Source organism: Silurus aristotelis (assembly GCF_946808225.1).
Source record: "Silurus aristotelis genome assembly, chromosome: 10".
Taxonomy (NCBI): domain Eukaryota; kingdom Metazoa; phylum Chordata; class Actinopteri; order Siluriformes; family Siluridae; genus Silurus; species Silurus aristotelis.
Window position 1 is genome coordinate 27,223,260 of NC_139583.1, and position 14,435 is coordinate 27,237,694.

At 39.0% G+C, this 14,435-nt stretch overlaps 1 protein-coding gene across 24 annotated transcripts in view; it reads right to left on the reverse strand.

Moving 5' to 3' along the window:
- The window catches only part of LOC310732374 (ryanodine receptor 1-like), an 88,367-nt gene that overhangs the window by 37,226 nt on the left and 36,706 nt on the right, over positions 1–14,435 (reverse strand). For all 24 annotated transcript variants that reach the window (XM_083552783.1, XM_083552770.1, XM_083552775.1 and 21 more), the window contains 33 exons: positions 14,258–14,387; positions 13,822–13,982; positions 12,990–13,152; positions 12,658–12,744; positions 12,263–12,489; positions 10,972–11,416; positions 10,330–10,890; positions 9,944–10,144; positions 9,709–9,820; positions 9,421–9,564; positions 8,782–9,055; positions 8,560–8,677; positions 8,333–8,465; positions 7,993–8,087; positions 7,770–7,905; positions 7,389–7,572; positions 7,179–7,290; positions 6,947–7,067; positions 6,646–6,815; positions 5,658–5,878; positions 5,108–5,198; positions 4,876–5,016; positions 4,627–4,787; positions 3,425–3,503; positions 3,242–3,331; positions 3,023–3,160; positions 2,863–2,940; positions 2,680–2,755; positions 1,369–1,492; positions 1,142–1,257; positions 919–986; positions 699–820; positions 303–352 (listed from right to left, as the gene is read on the reverse strand). In XM_083552783.1, the coding sequence (XP_083408909.1) occupies positions 303–352; positions 699–820; positions 919–986; positions 1,142–1,257; positions 1,369–1,492; positions 2,680–2,755; positions 2,863–2,940; positions 3,023–3,160; positions 3,242–3,331; positions 3,425–3,503; positions 4,627–4,787; positions 4,876–5,016; positions 5,108–5,198; positions 5,658–5,878; positions 6,646–6,815; positions 6,947–7,067; positions 7,179–7,290; positions 7,389–7,572; positions 7,770–7,905; positions 7,993–8,087; positions 8,333–8,465; positions 8,560–8,677; positions 8,782–9,055; positions 9,421–9,564; positions 9,709–9,820; positions 9,944–10,144; positions 10,330–10,890; positions 10,972–11,416; positions 12,263–12,489; positions 12,658–12,744; positions 12,990–13,152; positions 13,822–13,982; positions 14,258–14,387 (5,129 nt within the window). The remainder of the gene's footprint in view (positions 1–302; positions 353–698; positions 821–918; positions 987–1,141; positions 1,258–1,368; positions 1,493–2,679; positions 2,756–2,862; positions 2,941–3,022; positions 3,161–3,241; positions 3,332–3,424; positions 3,504–4,626; positions 4,788–4,875; positions 5,017–5,107; positions 5,199–5,657; positions 5,879–6,645; positions 6,816–6,946; positions 7,068–7,178; positions 7,291–7,388; positions 7,573–7,769; positions 7,906–7,992; positions 8,088–8,332; positions 8,466–8,559; positions 8,678–8,781; positions 9,056–9,420; positions 9,565–9,708; positions 9,821–9,943; positions 10,145–10,329; positions 10,891–10,971; positions 11,417–12,262; positions 12,490–12,657; positions 12,745–12,989; positions 13,153–13,821; positions 13,983–14,257; positions 14,388–14,435) is intronic.

The window sequence follows — 14,435 nt, forward strand, 5'->3', positions numbered from 1 at the left end:
CTGGAGCTGACTGTATGTTGTTCATTGTGTAAGATTATATATAATTATATATTTTTTTAGTTATAAAAATGTGATGTTATCATCACTTAATCTTCAACTCAGCGTTGTGCTGCAAAGAGTTAAGCAAAGCATAGCAAATCACAGCAAGGCCACAGCAACAATGAGAGGGTGTGAGATAGGAGGTGTTTTTTAAAGGAGAGAAACGGAAACAGGTGAGGAGGAAAAAGCAAAAACGGAAGCTAGTATGAATTAGGATAAGAGAGATGGCTGGTGGCATCAAACCCTTACGCAGGTTTTCTTACCAAAGAGGGAAACTCTGTGCCTCACTAGAGCAGCCAACTTACAGAAGATACTAAGGCATGGAGAAAGAGAAACAAAGAGGGAGAGGGAAAAGGAAGGAGAGATGAAAGAAAAAAAGGAGGAGGAGAAGAAAGAGGATGAAGTTTTCGAGCATGAAAACAAAGGGGAAGAAATTAACATGGTCCAGTAAAACAATGAGGAGACAGAAAAAAGAGAGGCCATTGGGACATGGAGTACCAGAGGCAGGAAAGAGAATCCAAGGAGCGGATGCATCTTTGTCATGTAATAGTTTTTATAGTACATTCATAGTCATTAGAGATCATTATAATCCGAAATATGCGTTATACTGTGCGGTTTTATGCACTTTGGTTTTTAGGATCTTGTCAGTTGAAGGTTACCTGGCGATCATCTCTTTTTCCTTGTTGGAGGCATGACCACCACTTCCCAGAACCTTCGCAGGAGTGGACAGGAAGTAGAGGCAGTGGTTTTTAAAGTACTGGTTTATCAGAGGCAGCAGGATCTAAAAGTGAAAAAAGATGACAAGAAATACATCTTTAAAAATGACACAATCAAGATTGAGTGTGTTTTCATATGAATAAGACTAAAAATCTTTGTTACCTTGGCAAAGAATTTGATCTCCTGCTCATGGGGGGACTTCTCGACTCTTCCGCTACTCACAACAGCCTCTGGATTCGCACACACACACACACACACACACACACACACACACACACACACACACACACACACACACACACACACACACACACACACACATATCACAACAGATATTAAACAAAGTTTAGTATGTGATCACAATCGAGTGTTACCAGAGACTAACCCAGATGTGCAATGAACTCTTGAGAGATCTCCATCCACTTCAGCAGCTTCTGAAGGAAGCCATAAGCAAAACGTTTCTCAATAGAGGAGATTTCCTGCTCCATATCCTTTAAGCCTCTGAACAAAAGGTACACAGATTAAATAAGGCAACACATCTTAAATTAAACGCATATTACATTGTTAAAAAAATGCCCGTTATCTCGCACAACACTGACTGTTTTGTTGTACCTAGTAACAGCATATCCTTCAAACTGGAGGAATTTAAGTAAATCTTGGGCTTTTTCCCTGTCACGGGCTTTCTCTTTGGCCGTCAGAGTGTCATACGGAACAAGCAGAGGATGAGTACCACCACCTATAAGAACACAAAGTTAAGATTAGTATTTTGAATATTATTCTTAAATAATTTGCAATTATCTTTTTTGGCAAAATGTTAAATACTGGGACCAGTGAATCAGTTATCACAAAGAATCAGAATCAGAATCAGGTTTATTAGCTAAGTGTGTTATCACCCACAAGAAATTTGGTTCCAGCTGTTAGTAACACTATACATTTAGCTTGGACTACAGAAGACAAAACAGACAAGACAAGACAAAACAGACTATGCAAAACAATACAATGTAAAACAATATAGAGAGTATGAGTATTAAATAGGGATAGAGTGTATATGTCAGATCAGTAAAGATCAGAACAGTAAGAAATAACTTTTTAATATATTTGTCACACTGTATTCTAACTAAGAAACACAATTTTGCACCAAAAGTTTGTTTGAAGTTATACTTTATTTCCTAGTACAAATTTTGGAGCAATAGAAATACAAATACTTTTTTTTAGAATAGACTTGACAGTATACAGCATGTTTGTAAGAATTGGAAAGTAGAAAATCTGAAGAATACAGGTAGTCCCTGATTTACGATGGAAATGTGTTTTGATGGTCCTATTGTGATTTGAAAATATCGTTAGCTGAGACATGAACTACCCAGGAGTTCTAAAGAATGGTGATTAGTATGGTATAGTACACTGTCATTTGTTAATAATCTATTACAGTACATAATTTAGCAAAACAGGGAAATGTACCATACCATAATGTATAAAATGTACAGTATATATGTATGTGGCAGCGAGCAAATGAACAAGCTCCAGTTCACAATGACGAAATCAGTGGTAAGACGCACTCTCTGTTTTAGTGTCCGGTGACACAGATAAAAAGAAGTCAAGAGCTAAAATTGCATCCACCAAAAACACAGAAAATTATGTGCTGAAACATCGAGACAACTGAATTCTGTCGCTGGTAAGAGGAAGCCATCATACAAGGCGGGAGATCGTACATCCTGACAGCTTCCCATCGTATCATATCGATATGTTTACCCCCCCACACAAAATGAAAACAATTTTTACTAATTTGACGCGTCGCTATCGTCATCGTAAGATATAAAAATGAAAGCTGAACCATCGAAAAGTCAAACCATCGTAATTCAGGGACTATCTGTGCTTCTACATGAGATTAGTTATGATTCTATGATTGTTTCTTCTAGACCTCACCTTTGGCCTGAAGCTCCATCTTCTTCTTTCTACCCCAGGTATTGTGGTAATTTTCAGCCAATTGCTCTGCCATAGACTAGAGATGGAACCAAACAGAGAAAGTTCTTTGTGCAATTGCAAGCCAAAGACAATGTCTGTCTCTCTGTTTGTCTATAAATAATATCTCTTGATCCCATCACATACCTGCAGCTCTCTGGACAGAGCCATGGTGCTCAAATCAACAGGTTGAGGTGAGTATCCCTGACTAGGATCATAAGTTGCCTGTGAAATGCACAAATACACCCAAATTTAGGCTTTATATATCACTGTTTTGTTTTTGTGTGTTTTTATTTTAGAAGGTTACCTGAGCAGTTTGAGAAATCTTCCTAGTGGCAGCCTTCTCAATCTTTTCACCCTCATCTCGAGCTTTCTCTAAAGTCCACTCCCAGGCCAGCATGGCTTTAATAGATTCTTTGATGGGCCAGCGGTAGATCTCCTTATCCTGATGATCAAAGAATTTATCAAATGTTCTTTTGATGATAAATATGTATGAAAATAATACACAAGCTGAATTACTTCAGACCTTTTCAGAAAAGGTTTTATAAGGCCTGAGCATTGGATGGGTTTTCGCAATCTCGTCCAGCGTCTCTCCATAGGTCCAGTTATTTTGGATCTAAACACAGAAAACAGTTTATATATGTAATACAATAAATTTTTATAATTAGGTATTTTAAAATCAGTTAAAGTAAAATTTGTGGTTACTAACCTTTTCAAAGGCCCACCTATCGTGAGTATTCTCTGCAAATTTGTTAATGAAAGCATCTAGTTTCTCTGGTATGATGGTGCTGTAAAATAGCAAGCAGGCAAAATATACTTCAGCAGATGAAATGATTTGATATTTTCTAGGGGTAAGAATGTAAGGGAGGGAAAAGCGTATTTTTTCAAAACTTACTAATAATAAACATACAATAAGTATTGCAGAGACCAGCAATAAAAACAGTGTGCTAAACACCTATATTTGTAGAATGTATTAAGATTGTGGAAAGTTTTATGTGATTTTGTATTGCCAATAGAGGTAAAAGTGGATTTTACAGATACTCATAGCTAGCTACTTGCCGAATAATCGGCCAAAAAAATTACACTACATTTAAAATAGTACTAAGCTTTACTACAAAAAAAAAAAAACAGTACTGAATCGTGAAAATGTGCTTAATTAAATAAAAATTATTATTTTATATGAATATTTAATATAATTAATAATAATTATATTTATTAACAATGAAGAAAAATAAAAGCCATGCATTCAAACTGAAACAAAAGTAACACTCTGGTTAAATATAAACAGTTACATCGAAAATAAACTAAAAAGAAATTTCAAATAAACAGCACATGGTATAAGTGATTCAGCTTTAGAAGCCGCTCTCATACTGTGTAGCGCAACCAGGAAAAACTATTGGTATGGATTTTTGCCAATAGTACCAGCAATCAACTATCTTCTTCTTTCGGCGTCTTCCATTAGGGTTCACCACAGTGGATCATCGGTCTCCATACCCACCTGTCCTCTACATCTGCCTCTTTCAACCCAACTACCTGCATGTCTTCCATCACCACATCCATAAACCTAACATCAATCAACTATCGATCTCTTTTAATCAGCCATTCCGATGAATCGGTCAACCTCTAATTGCCAACATTCATCTTTTATACGGGTTATCCTTCAAAGGGTTGCAGGGCAGCCTGGAGCCTATCTCAGGAAACTCAGAGCACACTGTACAGAAGATACCATCCCCTCACAGGGTGCACACACACTCAAACACCACAGGCAATATGCAAATGCCAATCAGCCTACAACATGTCTTTGGACTGGGGAGAAATCTGCACCCATAAGAAACATACGAAGAGTTTCACCTTTTTTAAATTTTTTATTTCAGAACATTTTTTACTGTTTGTTTTCATGTAAATACTCACTTAGTAGTCTCTACAGGTCTGGGATCGAAGTTGCCCTCAGCATCAACTGTAGCCTTTTTCTCTGTGGCAGAATAACTGGCATCTACATAGTCGGGAGGAATGGCACCGGCAATGGCACAGATGCATGGCATGGCGATCTTGAACAACTCTGCATCGAATTTCTGTCCAAACAATCAATATGCTTGTCTTAGCAGTTGTGCAACTCACAGTGTATTACCTTTTATAAACTTTTATGCTTACGTGTCTTACCTTGTGTGCCAGAGACTCAAAAATTCCCCAGAAAAGTTTCCGTGAGAGATGCAGCTCCTCCTCTGATGTGGTGCCAAAATTAGCCCAGCCATTTGGTAGGCAGTAGTACTTCCAGCATCGCTCATAGTGATTAGTCAGCAGCTGAAATAAGAAAAATAGTCACCTCATATATAATCATTAGAGTAAACAAGTGCCAATGTGTAAGAATGAGCAATAAAACGAGAGCCCATACTTTCAGAGGCATCTTAGCATATTCGTTGAGAATTGGCACATCGAATACCAGTCTCCGCAACAAATGCTGCAGCATTGATGGGTGCAGATACCTGAAAACAAAGCCACCCAAGTGAAAAAAAGCCTGTACAGCAATCGTGTGTGAAAGGTTTAACCTTTCTGAGTGTATTGAATGTTATACCTGACATTTTCATGACCACTGTTTGCTGAGACACAGTAAATATCAGTGGTGGGCTATGCATTTTAAACCTAGGCCTTCAATTGTGTCCTACCTAAATCAATTCACCTCTTAATACCATAATTATGATGCCACGGCTATAGAAACATCAATATTATAGAGAAACGAAGTATAACAGAGCGCTGCATCACATACAGGAATCTCAGACAGAGAGAATGAATGTCATTACTAAAGCAAGAAAACTAATGTCTCACAATGTTTCACTGTAGCCACAGCCAGATTCTAATATAGATTCTGACCCTGATGGCCTTCCACTTAAAAATGGTGATTGTGTGAAATGCTGAGTAATGTTGAGAACAGAAGCTTAACTCACTTGACCAAGGACATGAGGCATTCCTCGATGACATCACGCTGTGCCTTGGTGAGTGCTCGGCCACGAGACAGTCGGTAGATGGTGTGCAGCATGGAGTCGATCATGATGGCACGATGGTCCGTACCCGCAAACAGTGGAGCACACTTAGTCAGAAGTGGCAGTACGGCTGAACATAGATAACGGTTGAGTGCCAGCGCCATCTCTGTGGTACTGAATGCCACCTAAAGAATAAACAGACCACAAAAACACAAAAAAAAGATTTTTATTAAATAAGCCAAACAATCACTGCTGAAGAATGAGTATTTCAAGTACTCAGCGACATTTCTAGCCTTACTGGCACCCTAGGCAATATTTCTATTGCCACCCCCCATTCCTCCATTCTCCTACCACAATGTACAAATCATTCTCAACCTCCCATTAAAAAAAAGATTAAACACATTTAATTATCTTTGCGAAATAATTTTGCCCCCACATCTGGTTGGAAGCGAGTTTGTCTATGCCTAGAAACAGAACCACAATTACTTGTTCCTTAAAATAACATCACGTATTTCATTGCGGCTTATATATAGGAACAGTGTTTTGGAAATTACAATTTCTCCAGGCTCAAAAAATAATAATTTTCTATGGTAGTATTACATGTTTTTTTTCCCATATATTTGGTGCAAAAATAATATATGATACTGTATGATCGTGTCTTTTTACCAAATTGTATTTTAATGTTAGAAACCTATTGACTTTATTTGTATTAGTCACAGTTTTGGTCCTCGATATTAGTGTTTTTTGGCAAACAGCTGATAAGATGAATCAGAAAAAAACAAAACAAAATGTGCAGCATGGTGGTACAGGATCAGGAAACACTGGTCTAGACAAAACATACATTCTGTGGAACTGTTTTTGATACAACTCCATAACTTAGATACATTATATTACTATAACCGGGACAGTAATTGCTATTCATGTACTTGTGTCCCTCTGTCACTCGACTCACCGTGTCCAGAGAGGCTGCGGCCCTCATGTCTGGTAGGAAGCCAACTTCTAGTACATGCAACAGAAAGTCCTGGTTATCAATGCCATACACTCTGTCAAGGAACAGCACCATGGAGGCCTTGTGATCTGGTACAAAACTTGCAGACATCTTGGGTTCAACAATCTGACCATCTATGAAAAGGATAAAGATTGCAAAAGGTACAATGAGTTCAAAAATATAAAAAAAAAACATAAGGAAAGAAATCGTAAGTTTGTGAACGGTAATTTTTTTTAAAATTGTATATTGCATACTGATAACATGCCTTTTCCATAGGTTGGGATCTGCACAGGAAGACTGATGACTCCCACCAAGTCTTCAATAGGAACCAAAGACCTCAAGATAGCTCTGATTCTAAGTGCCTCACCCTTGCCAGCTTGGATCAACTGTAGACAGAGACCAAAACAATATTTACAATTCTGTCCTTAAAATGACTTAAAAAAAATTACCAAATGTCCACAAAATTCAGCAAAACCTACACATTATAATCGACTTACATGCATCTCAGGGGCACAGCGACCCAGCAAGTCAATCAGTGCCGAGTAGAATGACATGATGGCATTCCCAAGATGCACCCTATTCTCCTCAGGCTGCTCCTCTCCACTAAACCTAAAACAATCAGATTATTGATTCATTTTAAATTGCAGTTTTTTTTATATAAACGGTATTAAATAATAAAAACAAACAAGCGAATAAATAACAAATACATGAAGCGCCTGTCTTTCTTCGGGGTTGGTCCATCTCTGGCTGGATCTTCGGAGATCTTAATGGCGTCCTCCATTGCAGCCAGCAGCCCAGCTCCACCCTCTCCTCTCAGGGCAGGACCGAAGCACTCGGGACGACGGATAAGCAGACGCACAACCACATTAGCGTTTTCTTCAACACTCTCACCTGCAAAGGAAGGCATAATGTTATCCTCAGGCATATGAGATTTAATCAACACCTTCAGACCAATCAGAAGAAAGCATTCAAGTATAAGTAGTAGACCTAATGGCTATTTGGAATTTGCTAAATAAATTTGACAATAAATGCTATTATTTTAATGCTACAGAATCTGGAATTTTATTCACTAAAATTAAACAACGGACCATTAACAAACACAGCAAAGCGTAAAAAGTCCAGATAGCGCTCTCCGCCACAGGGGTTCCACCCAATGTCCGGGTAGCCTTTAGAGAGTAGCATTGGGCACATCTGCAGGCCACACCCAGCCAAATATGTCACCACCTATTGGAGGAGATTCAAACCTTGAGCCTTTTTATTGATTGATTGATTGATTGTTTGATTCCCTTAACGCATGCAAAAATATCTTGCCATCTCCAGATCTTGCTCTTGCAGTGCTAAAGCCAGCTCGTTGTTGTCGATACATGAAGCTGCAGCCACATCCAGGGGTGTAGATCCACGCATTCCTAAACAAAAAGCAACGTTTAGACATATTGTACACATATATATATATATATATATATATATATATATATATATATATATATATATATATATACACATATACACATATACACACATACACACATACACACATACACACATACACACACATACACACACATACACACACATACACACACATACACACACATACACACACATACACACACACACACACACACAATAAATATATTTTTCATATTTTTACCAAGGCCAAAGCCACTGTTCTGAAGCAGGTATGAAAGGTGGTCGAACATGGATCGTTGGTTCTGACGACTGATACGGCAGAAATAACAAAGGAAGCGGCAGCAGCTCGTCACCATCTGGGGAAATCGAATCTCCTTTTTTGGAAAGAGTCATACATCAGTCAAAAATCTATTCTATTCACAAAACAAATACATTAAGCCAAATTCCATAATTGTGCCTTTAGGACACCTTTGAGTCTCCTCCACCTCCGAGCACATTGACCATGACCTCCATAACGGTCTCGTGCATGCCAAGAGCCCTCATTAAGTTGGGATGTTGGTAGAACACCTTATTGTTCATGATGTTCCTGCAAAACAAAATACAAGCACGGACATGAACTACTTCCGTTGTGAAGTGAGAGATTTTTGCATTGGTCATGAATTTCACTGTATGTTATGTAGCAGTACTAACCCAATGCTCTGAATCATAAGTGTCTCCTCTTCAGGACCCATCTGAACGATCAGAAGTGAGCGGATCTGGCCCAGGCACTCGAGCAGGTCCATGGTGTCCTGCACGGACACGGCGTTGATGGCATAGGCTTTGGGTAGAGCTCGAAACAACTCGCCAAGAGAGTCATACTGTCGGTGCAGCAAGCTAAACATCATTCGTACTAGCTCTGGGTTTTGAATGAAGGACTCCTGAGCCCAGTGGATCATTGTGTGAGAGGTCAGCTCCTGCAAAGTGCCTGAGAGGGAGATAAATATGTAATGCAAAAAAATAATTAAGAAATATTTTCCCTGTTGGAGCACCTAATGACCATGTCAAAGAATAAATAATAATTTAAGAATAAAACAAAACAAAATTAAACAAAATTTAATTCAATTTAATAAAATTTAATAAAATGTAATATAATTTATTAAAATTAAATACAATTTAATAAAATTTAATTACATTTTCGACTTTCGAAGAGTTTAAATGCTTGCATTTAAAAATAATAAAATAATTTTATATATAAAATATTGCAATTGACATTTTTATATAAAATAAAAAAATATATCCATTTAATTTACAAAAGGTTAATTAGATCAGCACAAACCATTTGTTACTTACTCGGTTTGGGTTCTTCTTCAGGTTCGGGCTCTTCTTCTTCTTGCTGCTTACGCAATTTCTTCACTCGTTCCACCAACTTGAGCAGTCTTCCTTTAAGTGAAATGTCCACTTCTTCCTCCTCCTCCTCTTCCTCCAGGTGGATACCTGAAATCGAAGAGTATTTACTTCCAAAATAATGCTTTTTAAGAATATATTGAAGAAGCAAAATTATTGATTTCTGTTTCACAATTAAAAAAAATTAAAAAAATTTAGAGAAGAACAATATGTTGTTAAATAAAAAAAACTCACCACAGTGATTAAGGATGTCACTGTGGAATTTCTGGAGAGTCTCACGCACTTCCTCAGGCACTGGACACTCATCATCCTCAGGGCAGTGCTTAAAGTTAGTCAACATGACGACCTGAAAAATAAAACACAAACATCAGGCACAAACTATACCTAGAGACACATTGGGAGTGAGTATGTGTTGTACCTGATAATGAAGAAGACCAGGTGCAGTGTGATGTTCATGCTGAGTGTGTACCTGCTCTTGTGGAGGAGACCGAAACTCTCGGGTCTTTCGCGCCGTTTCGGCAGCGGTCATGGTGAAAGCTCTCATGAGCTGATTGTAGCGTTCTCGTTGGTTGGTCTGGATGAAGTAAACAAAAGTATCAGCGAAGGCAACTATGGCTTCTACACGGTGGCGTAGCTCACAGTCGCAGAAATACTGAAGCAGGGTGCACATCTGGGAAGAAAAAGGGAAAGAGAAAGCGTGAAAGATAAAGACCGAGAAAGAGAGGGAAACGCACGGCAAAAAAATTAATGCTAAGAGAATGTGATGTTCCTGAGGAAAATACATTAACTGCAAATGAAGTAATGATTTATTAATATAGTAGTACTAATGGTAGTAGTAGTAGTTGTAGAGCTCACCTGCAGTTTGACTGACTCCGGAAGCTTCATCTGCAGCAATCCCTCCTCTGGTGCCTCCTCCTCTTCCACATGTTCTTCTTCTCCTCCTTCCTCTGCTTCCTTCTCCTCTTCTGCTTTTTCTCCATCCACTTTTTGCCCTTCCTGCTGCACTTCTTTTGCCTTCTTAGTCTCCTCTCCCTCCTCCCCTTCCTCCTTCTGAAGAGCTTTGAGCTCTTCATCTTCTTCCTCTTCTCCTACACCTTCATCCAAGAGCTCGGCCTCTCCTTCGGCTGCCTCCTTTTTCTCTTTGGCTCCCTCTCCTTCCTCTTTAGACGTCTCTTCCTCCGCTTCCTCTTCTCCTTCCTCTTTCTTTTTGGGAGGCCCAAAAACATTGGGGTCGATCATTTTAAGGATGTGTTTGACATCCTCGTCGTTGAAGATGCCCATGATGAGGAGAGTGCTGATGAGTTTGAGGATGGGCACAAAGTGGAACTCGACGCTGCCACCTACTGGATCACGCACAGCCTGACTGCCATCCATTACAGCCTCAGTTAGCATGCTCAAAGACTTAGTCTTCAGTTCCTATAGAGAATAATATTCCAAATATGAGCAATTTATATACAAACATTACAATGGTGTTAAACCTAATGCACATAGACGTACCTGCAGAGGAAAGATAGGGCTAAGAGTGTAGACGTCTGGATCGGTGCCTACAAAGCTAACAGGTGAGAAGTGAAGTTTGGGCCTGAGACAGGTCGTCAGACCCACCCCAGGCAGATCATGAGCCTTTTCGGCATCTGGATACAGAGTGATACTGAGCGTCTCCTTCGACATGGGCACAATAAACTCGCGATTGGTGCCCAGACGATTGCGCTTGGCCGACTCTAAATGGATGCTGATGAGCAGGTCGTAGTAGCCAATACGCAGAGGTCCAGGCAGGTACGTGTTCTCAATGGCGTAGAAAAGCTGCGACTCGTCCACGTGGCTGCAGAGAGCATGGGCTACGCGATTGTTGCCCAGAGCGCACACAGCGCAATACAGCATCAGAGTGTGGTGGTGGAATTTCAGCAGGTCATGGTGCTCTGACAACTCCAGGATGTCAATACATCTGAAAAATAAAGGAGAACATACAGACTATTTCAAATACAGGTAGGACAATTCCACAAATAGAAAGACACTGGTCACAAATTGTAATGAATGACATCAATATTTATGATATTTGGAAGATGCCTTTTTCCTTATCTTAACAATGATCTTATTACAATGATCTTATTCATACAATTGAGTATTTGAGGGTTAAGGGCCTTGCTCAAGCGCCCAGCAGTGGCAATTTATTGATGCTGGGATTTAAACTCACGATCAAAAGTCCAATATCTTAACACTGAGCTACCCCTTTACTAATGAGGTAAAATTTGTTTTTATTTTAAATGAACAAAAAAAGCTCTAATTTGATGTTTCTGAGTAGCTGTTTCTGACTAACCCTGACCATCCTGTAATATTCATAGATCAACTATATCAATTCATAGGAAATTTGTAATTATATACATAAGCTTACCCTGACTTTAGTCAATAGAAAAGTCTAACAACATACCAGGCCCCAATCAGGATAGAATCTGAAATAACTAATATAATATTTTGTGTCTGACTAGTTAAATTTAGTTGCATTTTGTGTAACTTTCCATATTATGTGTAACTTTGCACTGATTTGTGTCTTTTAGCAAATGGACATAACAGTTTTGTTCTCTTAACTGTATTTAACTACCTACTTAGCTAGTTAGCAGAAAGCTATGCATTACAACCCTTCACTGTTCACTTCACAGACTAATCTGTGTAATAAAGAAGAAAATATTTGGCCACACTTTACATTTTTACATAATATTCAATTTGGACAACTAAGAAATATGTTCAGATCACAAATATCATGGGCAGGCGTATATATGTCTCTTTCTCAGACCTGTTCTCCTCAGGGATGTGCAGTGCCATCATGGTGAGCGGCTCAGTGCACTCTACCATCCAGCCGTGTCTCTCACTCACTTTCCCCCATTCAGGTTTCAAGAAGTTATTTGGGACTCGACTCCAAATAACCGGTGTGAGCATCTCGACATCTAGGCGAGGAGGACACTGAGGCACAGGGTTCATCCGTTCGCTACGAAACATCGCCGCTGAGAGAGGCATGATGTTCTAAATACGATAGGAAGATTTCGAAAAAGTTTATACAGAGACAAGAAACATAAAATGTTCAGATACTCAATAAACATCTTTCAAAACCGAGCCATGGAAACTGAATTGTGTAATGATTATGTGTTTAATCTGTTCACTGAAGAGGAAGGAATGAGGAAAAAGTCGAACCTTTAGCTTTCCCAACTCAAACTGCAGCATGTTCTGGCTGAAGGGCTGAACGAACACAGCAGGGAAAAGCTTGGTGTTGGGTTCCACCTGAGAGAAAGAAGCATGAATTACAGTGTGCACACAAAATATCAACAAACACTTGTTCTATGTAAAATGGGCCATTTTTTTTATAAAGTTTTACAATTATTGAATGAAAAAAAATATATATTTTCCAGTAATATTAGCAAAGCCCAGGAAAATCCAAACTAAGAGCTCACTCTTAAACCCTTACACAATTAGATCCTTAAATCATTACATTATCAGGCTCCAAAACAGCTATAATCCGATCTCACCTGGTAAAAGGTATTAATTTCCTTCCCATTGGCCATAAAAGTCATAAGACCAGTAGCCAAGTCAACCAGACATCCAACCACCAGATCCTCCTGGCTGAAGCGCTGCTGAGAGCCACTGATTAAGTCGCCTCCCCAAACCATGTAACAGTTGCTCCTTTTTATGCTGATACAATAATACAGATAGACAAGAACAGCAAAAATACACAATACTTATTAAACATAGGTTTTGAATAAAAAATAAATACGTCATTTATTGAGTTGAACATTGAACTTTATGAGGTTTGTCACACACATTTTGTGAAAGATTGTATCAATAAGATATTTGCAGTACTGGTATAAGTCCCTATTTATTGCAAAATGACTATTTTTTACAATTAAAATCACTCAATGGACTTATTGCTCTTCGAATCATGATTGGAAAAAACTCTATTTCTTTACTTTACTCTAGATTGGCAACTCTTTATTGAGATTTGAAGAACCTTATCTTTTCTTCTTATCTTCTCCCGTTAGGGGTCGCCACAGCGGATCCTCCGCACGTTTGATTTGGCACATGTTTTACGCTGGATGCCCTTCCTAACGCAACCCTCCCCAATTTATCCGGGCTTGGGACCAGCACTAAGAGTGGCTGGGGATGGTTCCCTGACCGGGAATCGAACCCGGGTCGCAGCGGTGGGAGCGCTGCATCTTAACCACTAGACCACCAGGGGACCTTATTTGAAGAACCTTATCTGCCTAATCTTTATTGTTTAGCACCTAATCTGCCTAATTTGGATCTAATTTTAATACCAAAATTCCCTATTAGAGGCACAAAACCCATGCTGTCAGTCCTCACCTGTCATGAATGTTGCCTTTGTCATCTCCTACAGTCACTGTGACAGTGCGAACTTTAAAGAGGTCAAAGCTAGGATCGTACTGGTGGTAGTCTGGGGTGACCCAGCCAACCCAAACACCACCAGGCTCTTGACCAGCAAAGATTCGCACTGAGTAATAATACTAGAAGCAAAGAAAGAGAGACAAAAGAGGGAGAACGACAGATTTTTTGTTATAAAAGTGTCACATTTTAATCGTAAAATGTCTGATATAAATGTATTATATCTGTCAAATACTATAGTAATATCAACATTACCTATGGAAACAAACAAAACCTTTTCATACATGTTTCATAGTGTAAGAACTCTATTAACTGGTTTTTAATTTCCCTGTACATTGTACAAAATTATTCCCAAAACTTATATTTTCATAGCATTCAAAGTATTTAAATGGCTTACAGTGGTGGTACTAAGAATGATCTCAGGGTCATCCCGTTCATCCGGCACCACATCCTCCATCAAGCGTGGCATAACAGGTGGAGGAGGGGGAGGAGTGATCATGGCTGCTTTCTTAGCTTTGAACAGGAACCTAAAATGAGGAAATAAAGGAAACACAATCCGAAATGAACAAAACAAT